The sequence below is a fragment of the Salmo salar genome, chromosome ssa27, assembly GCF_905237065.1.
Source record: "Salmo salar chromosome ssa27, Ssal_v3.1, whole genome shotgun sequence".
Lineage (NCBI taxonomy): Eukaryota > Metazoa > Chordata > Actinopteri > Salmoniformes > Salmonidae > Salmo > Salmo salar.
This window is the reverse complement of record NC_059468.1, coordinates 43,953,721-43,969,973: the sequence shown is the minus strand read 5'-3', so window position 1 is coordinate 43,969,973 and position 16,253 is coordinate 43,953,721. Positions and strand designations below refer to the sequence as shown.

Below are 16,253 nucleotides of genomic sequence, written 5' to 3'. Positions count from 1 at the left end.
AAATATTAATTTTCACAAAGTCTGCTGCCTCAGTTTGTATGATGGAAATTTGCATATACTCCAGAATGTTATGAAGAGTGATCAGATGAATTGCAATTAATTGCCAAGTCCCTCTTTGCCATGCAAATGAACTGAATCTGCAAAAAAGCATTTCCACTGCATTTCAGCCCTGCCACAAAAGGACCAGCTGACATCATGTCAGTGATTCTCTCGTTAACACAGGTGTGATTGTTGACGAAGACAAGGCTGGAGATCACTCTGTCATGCTGATTGAGTTCGAATAACCGACTGGAAGCTTCAAAAGGAGGGTGGTGCTTGGAATCATTGTTCTTCCTCTGTCATCCATGGTTACCTGCAAGGAAACATGTGCCATCATCATTGCTTTGCAGAAAAAGGGCTTCACAGGCAAGGATACTGCTGCCAGTAAGAATGCACCTAAATCAACCATTTATCGGATCATCAAGAACTTCAAGGAGAGCGGTTCAATTGTTGTGAAGAAGGCTTCAGGCCACCCAAGAAAGTCCAGCAAGCGCCAGGTTCATCTCCTAAAGTTGATTCAGCTGCGGGATCGGGGCACCACCAGTACAGAGCTTGCTCAGGAATGGCAGAAGGCAGGTGTGAGTGCATCTGCACGCACAGTGAGGCGAAGACTTTTGGAGGATGGCCTGGTGTCAAGAAGGGCAGCAAAGAAGCCACTTCTCTCCAGGAAAACATCAGGGACAGACTGATATTCTGCAAAAGGTACAGGGATTGGACTGCTGAGGACTGGGGTAAAGTCATTTTCTCTGATGAATCCCCTTTTCGATTGTTTGGGGCATCCGGAAAATGCTTGTCTGGAGAAGACAAGGTGAGCGCTACCATCAGTCATGTGTCATGCCAACAGTAAAGCATCCTGAGACCATTCATGTGTGGGGTTGCTTCTCAGCCAAGGGAGTGGGCTCACTCACAATTTTGCCTAAGAACACAGCCATGAATAAAGAATGGTACCAACACATCCTCCGAGAGTAACTTCTCCCTACCATCCAGGAACAGTTTGGTGTCGAACAATGCCTTTTCCAGCATGATGGAGCACCTTGCCAGCATGAGCACCTTGCCATAAGGCAAAAGTGATAACTAAGTGGCTCGGGAAACAAAACATCGATATTTTGGGTCCATGGCCAGGAAACTCCCCAGAACTTAATCCCATTGAGAACTTGTGGTCAATCCTCAAGAGGTGGGTGGACAAATAAAACCCCACAAATTCTGACAAAACTCCAAGCATTGATTATGCAAGAATGGTCTGCCATCAGTCAGGATGTGGCCCAGAAGTGAATTGACAGCATGCCAGGGCGGATTGCAGAGGTCTTGAAAAAGAAGGGTCAACACTGCAAATATTGAGTCTTTGCATCAAATTCATGTTATTGTCAATAAAAGCCTTTTAGACTTATAAAATGCTTGTAATTATACTTCAGTATTTCATAGTAACATCTGACAAAAATATCTAAAGACACTGAAGCAGCAAACTTTGTGAAAATTAATATTTGTGTCATTCTCAAAACTTTTGGCCACGACTGTATACAATAAATAATTAAGCCAATTTGTATATCTCTGATTCATTATGCAAACTAGGGTTTGTGCAGATATCCAAGGGTTTGCAACGTTCAGTATTGAGAACTGATGAGGTAATAATAACACATTAATTCAAGACTGTACTCGATAAGATATAAAAATGTCTGAAAACTCGATTCGGGAAATAGAGACTCTATAAACATTTTCCCGTGGTGCCCCGACTTCCTAGTTAATTAAAGTTTACATGATTAGTTTAACCAGGTAATAATAATTACACCTAGAGAAGTGATTTGATAAAATAACAGTCTTCACACTGCGGAACCCCGTTCCGCTGGCGGACCCCCTCGCCAACAGCCAGTAGTGCGCCCAATTCAAAACAACAAAAATCTCATAATTCAAATTTCTCAAAACATACAAGTATTATTCACCATTTTAAAGATAAACTTCTCGTTAATCCAACCACAGTGTCCAATTTCAAAAAGGCTTTACGGCGAAAGCATACCATTAGATTATGTTAGGACAGCGCCTAGACAAGAAAAACCACACAGCCATTTTCCAAGCAAGGAGAGGCATCACAAAAAAACAGAAATACAGCTAAAATGAATGATAGTCAACGACACAACACTGTTCTTGCCATAATATGGACTTGGTCTTTTACCAAATAGAGCTATCTTCGGTATACCAACCCTACCTTGTCACAACACAACTAATTGCAGACCTGCCAACATGCATGCATTTTCCGTACCAACTACGCAATTTCCTGTCCATTTACGAGATCCGAGTTAAAATAACGCAGAATTGACTAGGGCCTGATTTTATTTAATTCTTTTTTTTATAAAAATAAATACACTGGGTAAATGTAACATCCTTATACTCAAGATGTAACACACAGACATGTAAAATAGTTTTTGGCGGACATTCAGTAGGCTCTAAAGTGACAGCAGTTCACTCGCATTTTCTAGTGAAAGAAAATAAAATATCGAAAAATTACTGGTCGCATTTCTGCGAGTATGATGTACATTTAATTCTGCGTCTGTCCCATTAGTTGTATTTTACACGTAATATTACGAGGATCACGCAACCTGATAGACTGTAACTTTAATTATGATCCACGTCACAAAATGCATTACAAAAGTATAAATCACAAATAAATGTAAACATCTTGGCATTAAATGGAGTCGGGAGATTAGAAGACTGAGCTATGAAGAATGAATGAGTGTCCAGTATCGGCTATAGAGGCAACGGTTCTAAAATGACTTGGCACTAGATTTGAGATGTTATACATTTTCGAAAAACTTAAATGATGTATCCGCTGCAAAGAAATACAATAGACACCTTTTACATAGGCTGAAACAGCGGACTCTTCTAGCGAACTGCGTTCAGATTCCCTTTGAGGTAGCCTATTGAACAGTGTTCAGATTCCCTTTGGGTCCTCTGTCTTTCTCTCCTCTGTCTGTAGGTCCTCTGTCTGTAGGTCCTCTGTCTGTAGGTCCTCTGTCTGTAGGTCCTCTGTCTGTAGGTCCTCTGTCTGTAGGTCCTCTGTCTGTAGGTCCTCTGTCTTTCTCTCCTCATTCTCTTTCAACAGTGAGAAGATTGTATTTATCAATTATTGATCAAAGACATTGTAAAGAACTGTGCAAAGCTGCGTGTGTGTCTGAGTGTGGATGAAGGGTAGAGGGACAGATAATAGGATGGAAAGAGAATGAAAGAGAGAGAAATTTGAACAGAACCCTGAAGATAAGGGGGAGCAATGGAAAGAAACAATGGAAGACTATTTAAATCTATTTAAAAAGGTCAAGGGTTGTTGAACTCAAAGTCATCACAGAATACAGAACCCACAGATGTACACAGATATAATCTCCCTCAGAATACAGAAACCCACAGATATAATCTCCCTCAGAATACAGAAAACCCACAGATATAATCTCCCTCAGAATACAGAAACCCACAGATATAATCTCCCTCAGAATACAGAAACCCACAGATATAATCTCCCTCAGAATACAAAAACCCACAGATATAATCTCCCTCAGAATACAGAAACCCACAGATATAATCTCCCTCAGAATACAGAAACCCACAGATAGAATCTCCCTCAGAATACAGAAACCCAGAGATATAATCTCCCTCAGAATACAGAAACCCACAGATATAATCTCCCTCAGAATACAAAAACCCACAGATAGAATCTCCCTCAGAATACAGAAAACCCACAGATAGAATCTCCCTCAGCGTTCCTTCTACGCTTCATGAACGTCTGCTTGAACTCACACATCCAAATGTCAAACCTGATATGATCCTTTAATTAACTCTTCCCTGTGATTTTAACAATCTGTTCTTCCCAGATGGCATTACCATTCCTTACGTAGTTGACTGCTTTTCACCATGATCCGTAGGGTGCCGTTTAAAACACATTTTATCATGAATAGCGGAGGCTTTGTTTGCTGAGTATAATGGAATTAGGGCAGTTAGATTTACGGAGAGATGAATCAAACACTTCACTTGTTCATATGAGACAAAAAATATAAAATACATTTTTAAGAAAGGAACAAGGAAACTGTGTTTTGAGAGGAACACCAATCTAACGGAGTCTGCACCTGTCTGTCTGCACCTGTCTGTCTGCAACTGTCTGTCTGCACCCGTCTGTCTGTAGAGCAGTGTCTGTCTGCACCTGTCTGTATGTACAGCAGTGTCTGTCTGCACCCGTCTGTCTGTACAGCAGTGTCTGTCTGCACCCGTCTGTCTGTACCTGTCTGTCTGCACATGTCTGTCTGCACCTGTCTGTCTGCACCTGTCTGTCTGTACAGCTGTAAGTGTCTGCCTTCACCTGTCTGTCTGTACAGCAGTAAGTGTCTGTCTGCACCTGTCTGTCTATACAGCAGTAAGTGTCTATCTGCACCTGTCTGTCCCTACAGCAGTAAGTGTTTGTCTGCTTCTCACTCAAACTGAGTACTAATTGCTAATCCAATCAAATTAGAGTTGTAATTGCTGAGCTCTTGGCGTTTGGCCTCCTAAATGTCCAACCAGAGGAGAGACACCTGGTAGGGTTTCCTCTGCCAGGTACTGAAGAGAGATGAAGGCAGAGCTGGACTTGACTGGCAGATGAACCAATGCTGGCTAGATCAGTAACCTTGTCTGAGGATAACCTGGGACGAAAAGACTCACCGGAGACCAGGAACGCTGAGCGGGCACACTCCTTCCTGGCTGAATGCTAACTCTAGCACGGCAACTGTGAGGAGCTTGCACAGAGCGCACCGGGCTGTAGCTGCGCACCGGGCTGTAGCTGCGCACTGGGCTGTAGCTGTGCACCGGGCTGTAGCTGCGCACTGGCGACACAGTGCACATCCCCGCATAACACGGTGCTTGCTTGATCACTCGCCCCCCACGGTAAGCACGGGGAGTTGGCTGAGGTCTCCAACCTGACTCTGCCAATCTCCCCCCCCCCCCAGGGGCTGTCTCTCGCACTTGCCTCGTGGTTGGTATAGCGCCTTATAATACCGCCGCTCCGCTTTTGCTGCCTCAATCTCCTCCCTCGGACGGCGATACTCCCCAGCCTGCCTCCCGGGTCCTTTCCAGTCCAGAATGTCTTCCCAGGTCCGGTTCCTGTCCACGCTGCTTGGTCCTTTCGCGGTGGGTTATTCTGTCACGGCTGTCGAAAGGAGCGGACCAAAATGCAGCGTGGTTGTAGTTCAACATATTTATTTATTCCGTGAAACTTTGCAAAAACATAAATAACTGAATTGACAAAACAACAAACCGTGACGCAGAGAGAAACAAAACACTACTCAAAATATAATAACCCACAAAACCCAGGAAGAAAAACCCCCAACTTAAATATGATCTCCAATTAGAGACAACGAGGACCAGCTGCCTCCAATTGAAGATCAACCTAAAAAACAACAACATAGAAATAGAAAACTAGAACTAAACATAGCTATAGAAAACATAGAACAAAACACCCCTGTCACGCCCTGACCTACTCCACCATAGAAAATAACATCTTACTATGGTCAGGACATGACACTGTCTCTCTCTCTCTCTCTACCTCTGCCTCCCTCTCTCTCCATCTCTCTCTCTACCTCTGCTTCCCTCTCTCTCTCTCTCTATACCTCTGCTCCCCCCTCTCTCTCTCTCTGTCTCCCTCTCTTTTGCGAGAGAGAGAGAGAGAGAGAGAGAGAGAGAGAGAGAGAGGTGTAGAGGGAGGGAAGCAAGCAGAGGTGTAGAGAGAGAGAGGGAAGCAGAGGTGTAGAGAGAGAGAGAGAGGGAAGCAGAGGTAGAGAGAGAGAGAGAGAGGGAAGCAGAGGTAGAGAGAGAGATGGAGAGAGAGGGAAGCAGAGGTGGGAGAGAGAGAGAGAGAGAGAGAGAGAGAGAGGGAAGCAGAGGTAGAGAGAGAGAGAGAGAGAGAGGGAAGCAGAGGTAGAGAGAGAGATGGAGAGAGAGGGAGGCAGAGGTAGAGAGAGAGAGAGGGAAGCAGAGGTAGAGAGAGAGATGGAGAGAGAGGGAAGCAGAGGTAGAGAGAGAGATGGAGAGAGAGGGAAGCAGAGGTAGAGAGAGAGAGAGAGAGAGAGAGAGAGGGACGCAGAGGTAGAGAGAGAGAGAGAGAGAGAGGGAAGCAGAGGTAGAGAGAGAGATGGAGAGAACAATAGAGACAGAGAAAAAGACAGAGCAGCCAACCCCTCAGGACTAAATACACCTCAGAAGAACGACCAAACAACTAAAAGGTACAGAAACAAATTCACTTGAATGTGGTCAGAGCGCCCCCAGGTGGCCGAGGAGGGTGTTAACTGTCTCATTAAGTTTCATAAGACGATCAGTAGGCAATCATCACTCTGAAGACAAATAATACAGACAATATGAGAGGCACAGGCTGTATCCCAAATAACACATCACAGGCTGTTTCCCAAATAACACATCACAGGCTGTATCCCAAATAACACATCACAGGCTGTTTCCCAAATAACACATCACAGGCTGTTTCCCAAATAACACATCACAGGCTGTTTCCCAAATAACACATCACAGGCTGTTTCCCAAATAACACATCACAGGCTGTATTCCAAATAACACATCACAGGCTGTATCCCAAATAACACATCACAGGCTGTATCCCAAATAACACCCTATCTTATATATAGGACATGACTACTGACCATATACCTAAAGAGAACCACAGTATGAGGCATAACACCCATAAAACCTTGCGGTGAAACAGGAAATATACCTCTTACCCCCCCTTTCCAACCCCCCCACGTTCATTCTCCCTCCCTCCCTCCCTGGTCCGGCCCGCTTTCTGTTCTGTTCAGAACGGCTTGTTATACACACACACACACACACACACACACACACACCACACAGGGAGAGACACTCATAAACACACACACACACCCTGTGATGTGATCCATCTCATCGAGTCTCTGGAGGCTGCAGTAAACGTGTTAAGCATTGGCACTATGCATGCAAGTAGGTGTGTGTGTGTGTGTGTCTGTCTGTGTGTCTGTGTAGTCTGTGTGTGTGTGTCTGTGTGTCTGTGTGTGTGTGTGTGTGAGTGTGCCTGTGTGTGTGAGTGTGAGTGTGCCTGTGTGTGTGTGTGAGTGTGCCTGTGTGTCTGTGTGAGTGTGTGTGTCTCTGTGCCTGTATATGTGTGTGTGTGTGTGTGTGTGTGTGTGTGTGTGAGTGTGGCGGTGTGTGTGAGTGTGAGTGTGCCTGTGTGAGGTGTGTGTGTGTGTGTGTGTGTGTCTGTCTGTCTGTGTGTCTGTGTGAGTGTGCCTGTGTGTGTGTGTGTCTGTGTGTGTGTCTGTGTGTGTGTGTGTGTGTGTGTGTGTGTGTGTGTGTGTGTGTGTGTGTGTGTGTCTGTGTGTGCCTGTATGTGTGTGTGTGTGTGTGTCTGTGTGTGTGTGTGTGTGCCTGTATATGTGTGTGTGTGCCTGTGTGCGTGCATGTGTGTGTGTGTGTGTGTCTGTGTGTCTGTGTGCGTTCCTGTGTGTGTGTGTTCCTGTGTGTGTGTGTGTGTCTGTGTGTGTCTGTGTGCCTGTGTGTGTCTGTGTGTGTGTGTGTGTGTGTGTGTGTGTGTGTGCTATATCTTAATGTGCCTTATTGCACTACAGCCATATAGATATTACTGTGATGTAGATTTCTCTCCTGGGAATCGATGCCACTGGAATTGAAGGAATAAAAATGGAATTTGGCTCATAGAAAAACATTCATAACAGCCAGGTCCCCCGTGATACAAGTCAGTATTCGACGTCCATCCATGACTCAGGACGTCGGGAGATTACGTTGAAACCAGCAACAGTGAGCGCTGTTACCTAGAGGATGAGAGGAGATGGCAGGGGAGGAGAGAGGAGGGGATGGGAGGAGACAGGAAGGGAGGAGAGGAGAGGAGGAGGGAGGGAAAAGGGTTTAGAAGAGAGAGAAGGAGAGGAGAGGAGACAGGAAGGGAGGACAGGAGATAGGAAGGGAGGACAGGAGATAGGAGGGGGAGGAGAGGAGAGAGGAGACAGGTGAGAAGGAGAGGAGAGGAGAGGAGTAAGAAGAGGATGGGTGGAGAGGAGAGAGAAGGGGAGGAGAGAGGAGGAGAGGAGGAGAGAAGAGAAGAGAAGAGAGGAGAGAGGGGAGAGGAGGGAGGAGCAGAGAGCGGAGGGGAGGAGAGAGAAGAGGATGGGTGGAGAGGAGAGAGGAGGGGAGAGAAGAGAAGAGAAGAGAAGAGAAGAGAAGAGAAGAGAAGAGAAGAGAAGAGAAGAGAAGAGAAGAGAGGAGGGAGGAGAGGAGAGAGGAGGGGAGGAGAGAAGAAAAGAGGATGGGTGGAGAGGAGAGGAGGGGAGGAGAGAAGAGAGAGGAGAGGAGGGGTCTGTTCTGACGGACGTCCTGGTGCTCCATGTTGAAGCCCGGCAGACGGTGACGTAGTTGGAGTAGATGGAGCCAAAGACCCCCGCATTTATTGTTATTTTTTCACTCTTATCCTTTTATCACAAATATACAGTTTGGAAAGTAAATATGCTGGCCTGTGTTTATTTATCATGCATTTTTATGAGGATAATTCTCTCCTTAAAGAAAGGTTTTTACAAGCATCTCTGAGTGGCATAGCGGGAAACAGTTAGGAAAAATTACTTTTAAAGTTTTATGAACAACGAAAGTCAAAGGGGGGTAGCAGTAAGCCATAATATACCATTATGCGTCCACAATATATGTACAATCACATTATAAAACACACATTTACGGCGTAAGCCTAAGTGCCATTTCAGCGGTAAACATTTCTAAAAACGGAACACATTTCAGAAAATAAATGATCTGTCATTTTCAAATACAGTCAATTAAAAACGTCTAAAAAATCTCCACTCAAGTATCATCTTCCACATTTCTGTCAAACATCATTATTCGAGAATCGCTCGATCGCCGCCGTTGTGCCTCAGAAGCTTGCGGGTCGAACCATCATGGTCGTCACGGTAGCCATGAGGCTGGTGCCCTTCCAGTAGTACCACTTGATGCCGTTGTAACGGACCACGTTGGAGACGCCAGCGTAGTAGATACCGTTCAGGTTGGAGGGACCACACGCCTCGAACCACCAACCTAGTGGAGAGAGGAGAGGTCACGGGTCAGAGGTCAGGAAGAGAGAGAGAGAGGAGAGGTCACGGGTTAGAGGTCAGGAAGAGAGAGAGAGGAGAGGTCACGGGTTAGAGGTCAGGAAGAGAGAGAGGGAGAGAGAGGTGAGGTCACAGGTCAGAGGTTAGGAAGAGAGAGGAGAGGAGAGGTCAGGGGTCAGAGGTTAGGAAGAGAGAGGAGAGGTCAGGGGTCAGAGGTTAGGAAGAGAGAGAGAGAGAGGAGAGGTCACGGGTCAGAGGTTAGGAAGAGAGAGAGAGAGGAGAGGTCATGGGTCAGAGGTTAGGAAGAGAGAGAGGAGAGGTCATGGGTCAGAGGTTAGGAAGAGAGAGAGGAGAGGTCATGGGTCAGAGGTTAGGAAGAGAGAGAGGAGAGGTCACGGGTCAGAGGTTAGGAAAGAGAGAGAGGAGAGATCACGGGTCAGAGGTTAGGAAGAGAGAGAGAGGAGAGGTCACAGGTCAGAGGTTAGGAAGAGAGAGAATGGACCAAAGAGGAAAAAGAAGGTTGCGCGGTCAAAGGTCATACTTAGTCATTTCATGTTTATGTACAACTTTACTAGAGGAACAAAACAAAAGGATGAAAAAGATAGTCAGACCAGTAAAAACTTTATATATAAAAATTGGTATTAAGTAGTGGAATGGAAGGTAGTGGCTGTGTGTGATGGCGTAGTAAACATGAAAATACCAAATTCCAATGAACCGCATGAAAAATACATTGTTAAACGAGTTTCCATCGCATTTTCAACTTTACTGATAGTTTTCTCACAAAAACAATTGTGAGTGTGCCCCCTCTTGTATTGGCATGTACACTCTAACCAACAGCTGGCAGCCTCCATGACGACATTAAAAATTAAAGATTTGTCAAACAGCAGCCAAGCATCGATCATCATGTCAGCTGAATAAGACCCTGGATATTTACTATAAAGGAGCATTAAGCTCGTCAACGTGCCTGTTATGTTCATCATCGTTCATTTCGTCTGTAGCCTAACAAACTGGTTTCCCTGAGTTGGACGACGACACGACACGTCATCACGTGATTCCATGTTTACTTCCATATGACGGATATTATATCAATATTTCCACATAAAAGCGTTTCAACCGACATTTCTCGCTTAATAATTCATTTTACAGACAAAAAAATATATCAACACCTTGTCAAGCACTTGGCTACCCTGGGGTGCCAGGGGTAGCCTGGGGTGCCAGGGGTAGCCTGGGGTGCCAGGGGTAGCCTGGGGTGCCAGGGGTAGCCTGGGGTGCCAGGGGTAGCCTGGGGTGCCAGGGGTAGCCTGGGGTGCCAGGGGTAGCCTGGGGTGGCAGGGGTAGCCTAGGGCGGCAGGGGTAGCCTAGTGGGGTGGCAGCTGTAGCCTGGGGCGGCAGGGGTACCCTGGGGTGGCAGCTGTAGCCTGGGGCGGCAGGGGTAGCCTGGGGCGGCAGGAGTAGCCTAGTGGGGTGGCAGGGGTAGCCTGAGGCGGCAGGGGTAGCCTAGTGGGGCGGCAGGGGTAGCCTAGTGGGGCGGCAGCTGTAGCCTGGGGCGGCAGGGGTAGCCTAGTGGGGCGGCAGGGGTAGCCTAGTGGGGCGGCAGGGGTAGCCTAGTGGGGCGGCAGGGGTAGCCTAGTGTGGCGGCAGGGGTAGCCTAGTGTGGCGGCAGGGGTAGCCTAGTGGGGCGGCAGGGGTAGCCTAGTGGGGTGGCAGGGGTAGCCTAGTGTGGCGGCAGGGGTAGCCTAGTGGTTAAAGCGTTGGACTAGTAACCGAAAGGTTTTCGAGATTGAATCCCTGAGCTGACAAGGTACAAATCTGTCGTTCTGCGCCTGAACAAGGCAGTTAAACCATTGTTCCCCGGTAGGCCGTCATTGAAAATAAGAATTTGTTCTTAACTGACTTGCCTGGTTAAATAAAAGGTAAAACATTTGTTTTAGTCGACATTTGGATTGTTTACCGACAAATGTTCTGTCTCCATCAGGCCTGTCATGACATGCTTTATCCGGCACGGTACTTGACTAGCATAAAACAGCTGGTTAATGAAAGAAGAAGAAGAAGAAGAGGGCCGCAGAGCCTTTACCTCCAGAAGCCATCTGGGCACACTTGCAGGAGCAGCGGTCGTTGTCTCGGTCCTTGGTGCTGAACTGGGTCCCAGGGTGAGTCAGGCTACTGGTGCGGCCAGCAGTACCACTGAACCCCTGGGCATGGAGACTGGGAGAGGGAACGGACCAGAACAATCAACACAAATACACAGTATTTAACAATCATACTTCTGAAAATGCTGGGCATGGAGACTGGGATTGGGAGGATTTTACTGCGCTAATGAGTTACTTGATGTGGAGTTCAATGTAGTCATGGCTCTATATGGTACTCTGCGCCTTTCATAGTCTGTTCTGGACTTGGGGACTGTGAAGAGACCTCTGGTGGCATATCTTGTGGGGGATGTATGAGTGTCTGAGATGTGTGCTAGTAGTTTAAACAGACAGCTCGGTGCTTTCAACAAGTAAATACTTCTCACAAACTCAAGTAGTGATGAAATCAATCTCTCCTCCACTTTGAGCCATGAGAGATTGACATGAATATTATTAATGTTAGTTTTCTATGTACGTTTAACCTGTTGGGTCTAGGGGGCAGCATTTGCACGTCTGGATAAAAAAAATGTACCCGATTTAATCTGGTTACTAATCCTACCCAGTAACTAGAATATGCATATACTTATTATATATGGATAGAAAACACTCTAAAGTTTCCAAAACTGTTTGAATGGTGTCTGTGAGTATAACAGAACTCATTTGGCAGGCAAAACCCTGAGACATTTTCTGACAGGAAGTGGATACCTGATGTGTTGTATTGACTTTAAACCTATCCCATTGAAAAACACAGGGGTTTAGGAATATTTTGGCACTTCCTATTGCTTCCACTAGATGTCACCAGCCTTTACAAAGTGTTTTGAGTCTTCTGGAGGGAGATCTGACCGAACAAGAGCCATGGAACGGTGATGTCCCATTAGACACCTGGCGCGCTACTTCATGTTGGGTACCCTCGTTCCAATACGTTATAAAAGAGTATGCATTCGTCCACCTTGAATATTATTCATGTTCTGGTTAAAAAAGGCCCTAATGATTTATGCTATACAACGTTTGACATGTTTGAACGAACGGAAATATATTTTTTCCCCTCGTTCATGACGAGAAGTCCGGCTGGCTTACATCATGTGCTAACGAGACGGAGATTTTTGGACATAAATGATGAGCTTTTTTGAACAAAACTACATTCGTTATGGACCTGTGATACCTGGAAGTGACATCTGATGAAGAGAATCAAAGGTAATGGATTATTTACATAGTATTTTCGATTTTAGATCTCCCCAACATGACGTCTAGTCTGTATCGCAACGCGTATTTTTCTGGGCGCAGTGCTCAGATTATTGCAAAGTGTGATTTCCCAGTAAGGTTATTTTTAAATCTGGCAAGTTGATTGCGTTCAAGAGATGTAAATCTATAATTCTTTAAATGACAATATAATATTTTACCAATGTTTTCTAATTTTAATTATTTAATTTCTGACGCTGACTTGACTGCCGGTTATTGGAGGGAAACGATTTCCTCAACATCAATGCCATAGTAAAACGCTGTTTTTGTATATAAATATGAACTTGATAGAACTAAAAATGCATGCATTGTCTAACATAATGTCCTAGGAGTGTCATCTGATGGAGATTGTAAAAGGTTAGTGCATCATTTTAGCTGGTTTTATGGTTTTGGTGACCCTGTCTTTGACTTGACAAAACATTACACACAACTCTTGTAAATGTACTGTCCTAACATACTCTAAATTTATGCTTTCGCCGTAAAACCTTTTTGAAATCGTAAAACGTGGTTAGATTAAGGAGATGTTTATCTTTCAAATGGTGTAACATAGTTGTATTTTTGAAAAATTTGAATTTTGACATTTATTTGGATTCAAATTTGCCGCTCTTGAAATGCACCTGCTGTTGATGGAGTGCACCACGGGTGGCACGCTAGCGTCCCACCTAGCCCCAAGAGGTTAAGGGCCAGCCGTGCCGCCCTGTTCTGAGCCAAATGTAATTTTCCTAAGTCCCTCTTTATGGCTCCTGACCACACTACTGAACAGTAGTCCAGGTGTGACAAAACTAGGGCCTGTAGGTCCTGCCTTGTTGATAGTGTTGTTAAGAAGGTAGAAACTAGGGCCTGTAGGACCTGCCTTGTTGATAGTGTTGTTAAGAAGGTAGAAACTAGGGCCTGTAGGACCTGCCTTGTTGATAGTGTTGATAAGAAGGTAGAAACTAGGGCCTGTAGGACCTGCCTTGTTGATAGTGCTGTTAAGAAGGTAGAAACTAGGGCCTGTAGGACCTGCCTTGTTGATAGTGTTGTTAAGAAGGCAGAGCAGTGCTTTATTATGGACAGACTTCTCCCCATCTTAGCTACTGTTGTATCAATCTGTTTTGACTATGACAGTTTACAATCCAGGGCTCCTCCAAGCAGTTTAGTCACCTCAACTTGCTCAATTTACATATTATTCATTTAAAGATTTAGGATTTAGTGAATGATTAGTCCCAAATACTATGCTTTTATATATTTTTTTATATTCAGGACTAACTTATTTATTTCCACCTGAAACTGACTGCAGCTCTTTCTTGAGTGTTGCAGTTATTTCAGTTGCTGTAGTTGCTGACGTGTATAGTGTTGAGTCATCGACATACATAGACACACTGGCTTTACTCAGAGACAGTAGCATGTCGTTAGTAAAGATTTTTTTTTTAAATTAAGGAGCCTAGACAGCTGCCCTGAGGAATTCCTGATTCTACCTGGATTATGTTGGAGAGGCTTCCATTAAAGAACACCCTCTGTGTTCTGTTAGACAGGTAACTCTTTATTCACAATATAGCAGGGGGTGTAAATCCATAACACATACGTTTTTTTCCATAAGCAGATTATGATCGATAAGGTCAAACAAAACAGCTCCCACAATCTTTTTATTATCAATTTCTCTCAGCCAATCATCGGTCATTTCTGTAAGTGCCAAACATGTTGAAATCCTTTCCCTATAAGAGTACTGAAAATATGTTGTTAATTTCTTTATTCATTGTATTTTTTCAAACAATTTATTTTTTTATTCGAAAAAGGTTTACTAAGAGTTGGTAACAAGATGATTGGTCAGCTGTTTGAGCCAGTAAAGGGTGCTTTGCTAATCTTAGGTAACAGAATGAATTTAGCTTCCCTCCAGGCCTGAGGGCTCACACTTTCCTGTATGCTTATATTGAATATATGGCAAATAGGAGTGGCAATAATCTCGGTTATTACCCTCAGTAATTTTCCATCCAAGTTGTCAGACCCCGGTGGCTTGTCATTGTTGATAGACAACAATATTGTTTTCACCTCTTCAACACTCACTTTACAGAATTCAAATTCTTGTCTTTTCATATTTTGGTCAGATATACTTGGATGTGTAGTGTCAGCATTTGTTGCTGGCCTGTCATGCCTTAATAATTTGTTTATCTTGCCAATGAAAAAAGTAATTAAAGTAGTTGGTAATATCAGTTGGTTTTGTGATGAAGGAGCTGATTCTGATTCAATAAATGATGGCGCCAAGTTCAGCTTTTTGGTGTTCCAAAGCTTTTTACTATCATTCTTAATTTTGCAGTACGTTTGCTAATTGATTGTCCTGCCAGACTTATTTGGCATTCCTTTTGCCTCATCCCTCTCCACCAAACAATTATTTCAATTCCTCATCAATCCAAGGGGATTCAACAGTTTTTAGTTATTTTTTTAAATTGGTCCATGCTTATTAGTAACTGGAATAAGCAATTTCACAAGTGTGGTGTCTGGTTGCTCCTCATTACACACCACAGACCAGCAAATATTCATTAACATATGAATCACTACAAAACTTCTTGTATAACCTCTTATACACTATATTAGGCCCAGCCTTTGGAACTTTGGTTTTCCTAGATATGGCTACTATATTGTGATCACTACATCCTATGGATCTGGATAGTGGTTTAAAGCATATTTCTGCAGCATTAGTAAAGATGTGATCAATACATGTTGATGATTTAATTCCTGTGCTGTTTGTAACTACCCTGGTAGGTTGACTGATAACCTGAACCAGGTTGCAGGCACTGGTTACAGTCTGAAGCTTTCTCTTGCGAGGGCAGCTTGATGAAAGCCAGTCAATATTTAAATCACCCAGAAAATATACCTCTCTGTTGATATAACATTCATTGTCAAGCATTTCAACCATATTATCCAGATATTGACTGTTAGCACTTGGTGGTCTGTAGCAGCTTCCCATCAGAATGGGATTCAGGTGAGGCAGATGAACCATATTACTTCAACAATATTAACCAACAATGCAGTTTTAAGAAAAATAAGATTTAAGAAAAGATTTAGTAAATAAACGTAAGTAAAAAAAATGTATAAGTTACAATAAAATAACAATAACGAGACTATATACAGGGTGTACCGGTACAGAGTCAATGTGGAGGCTACATACAGGGGGTACCGGTACAGAGTCAATGTGGAGGCTATATACAGGGGGTATCGGTACAGAGTCAATGTGGAGGCTGTATACAGGGGGTACCGGTACAGAGTCAATGTGGAGGCTATATACAGGGGGTACCGGTACAGAGTCAATGTGGAGGCTATATACAGGGGGTATCGGTACAGAGTCAATGTGGAGGCTATATACAGGGGGTACCGGTACAGAGTCAATGTGGAGGCTATATACAGGGGGGTACCGGTACAGAGTCAATGTGGAGGCTATATACAGGGGGTACAGGTACAGAGTCAATGTGGAGGCTATATACAGGGTGTTACGGTACAGAGTCAATGGGGAGGCTATATACAGGGTGTTACGGTACAGAGTCAATGTGGAGGCTATATACAGGGGGGTACCGGTACAGAGTCAATGTGGAGGCTATATACAGGGGGGTACTGGTACAGAGTCAATGTGGAGGCTATATACAGGGGGTACCGGTACAGAGTCAATGTGGAGGCTATATTCAGGGGGTACCGGTACAGAGTCAATGTGGAGGCTATATACAGGGGGGTACCGGTACAGAGTCAATGTGGAGGCTATATACAGGGGGGTACCGGTACAGAGTCAATG

The 16,253-nt window shown here is 44.5% G+C and overlaps 1 protein-coding gene across 1 annotated transcript in view; it reads right to left on the bottom strand.

Annotated features, from left to right (window-relative positions):
- Positions 1 to 8,596: 8,596 nt before the first annotated feature.
- The window catches only part of LOC106590891 (angiopoietin-2), a 114,532-nt gene continuing 106,875 nt past the window's right edge, over positions 8,597 to 16,253 (bottom strand). The window contains exons 8-9 of the mRNA XM_045709756.1: positions 11,203 to 11,333; positions 8,597 to 9,114 (exon numbers count right to left, since the gene is read on the bottom strand). Of these exons, the coding sequence (XP_045565712.1) occupies positions 8,954 to 9,114; positions 11,203 to 11,333 (292 nt within the window). The 3' untranslated portion in view covers positions 8,597 to 8,953. The remainder of the gene's footprint in view (positions 9,115 to 11,202; positions 11,334 to 16,253) is intronic.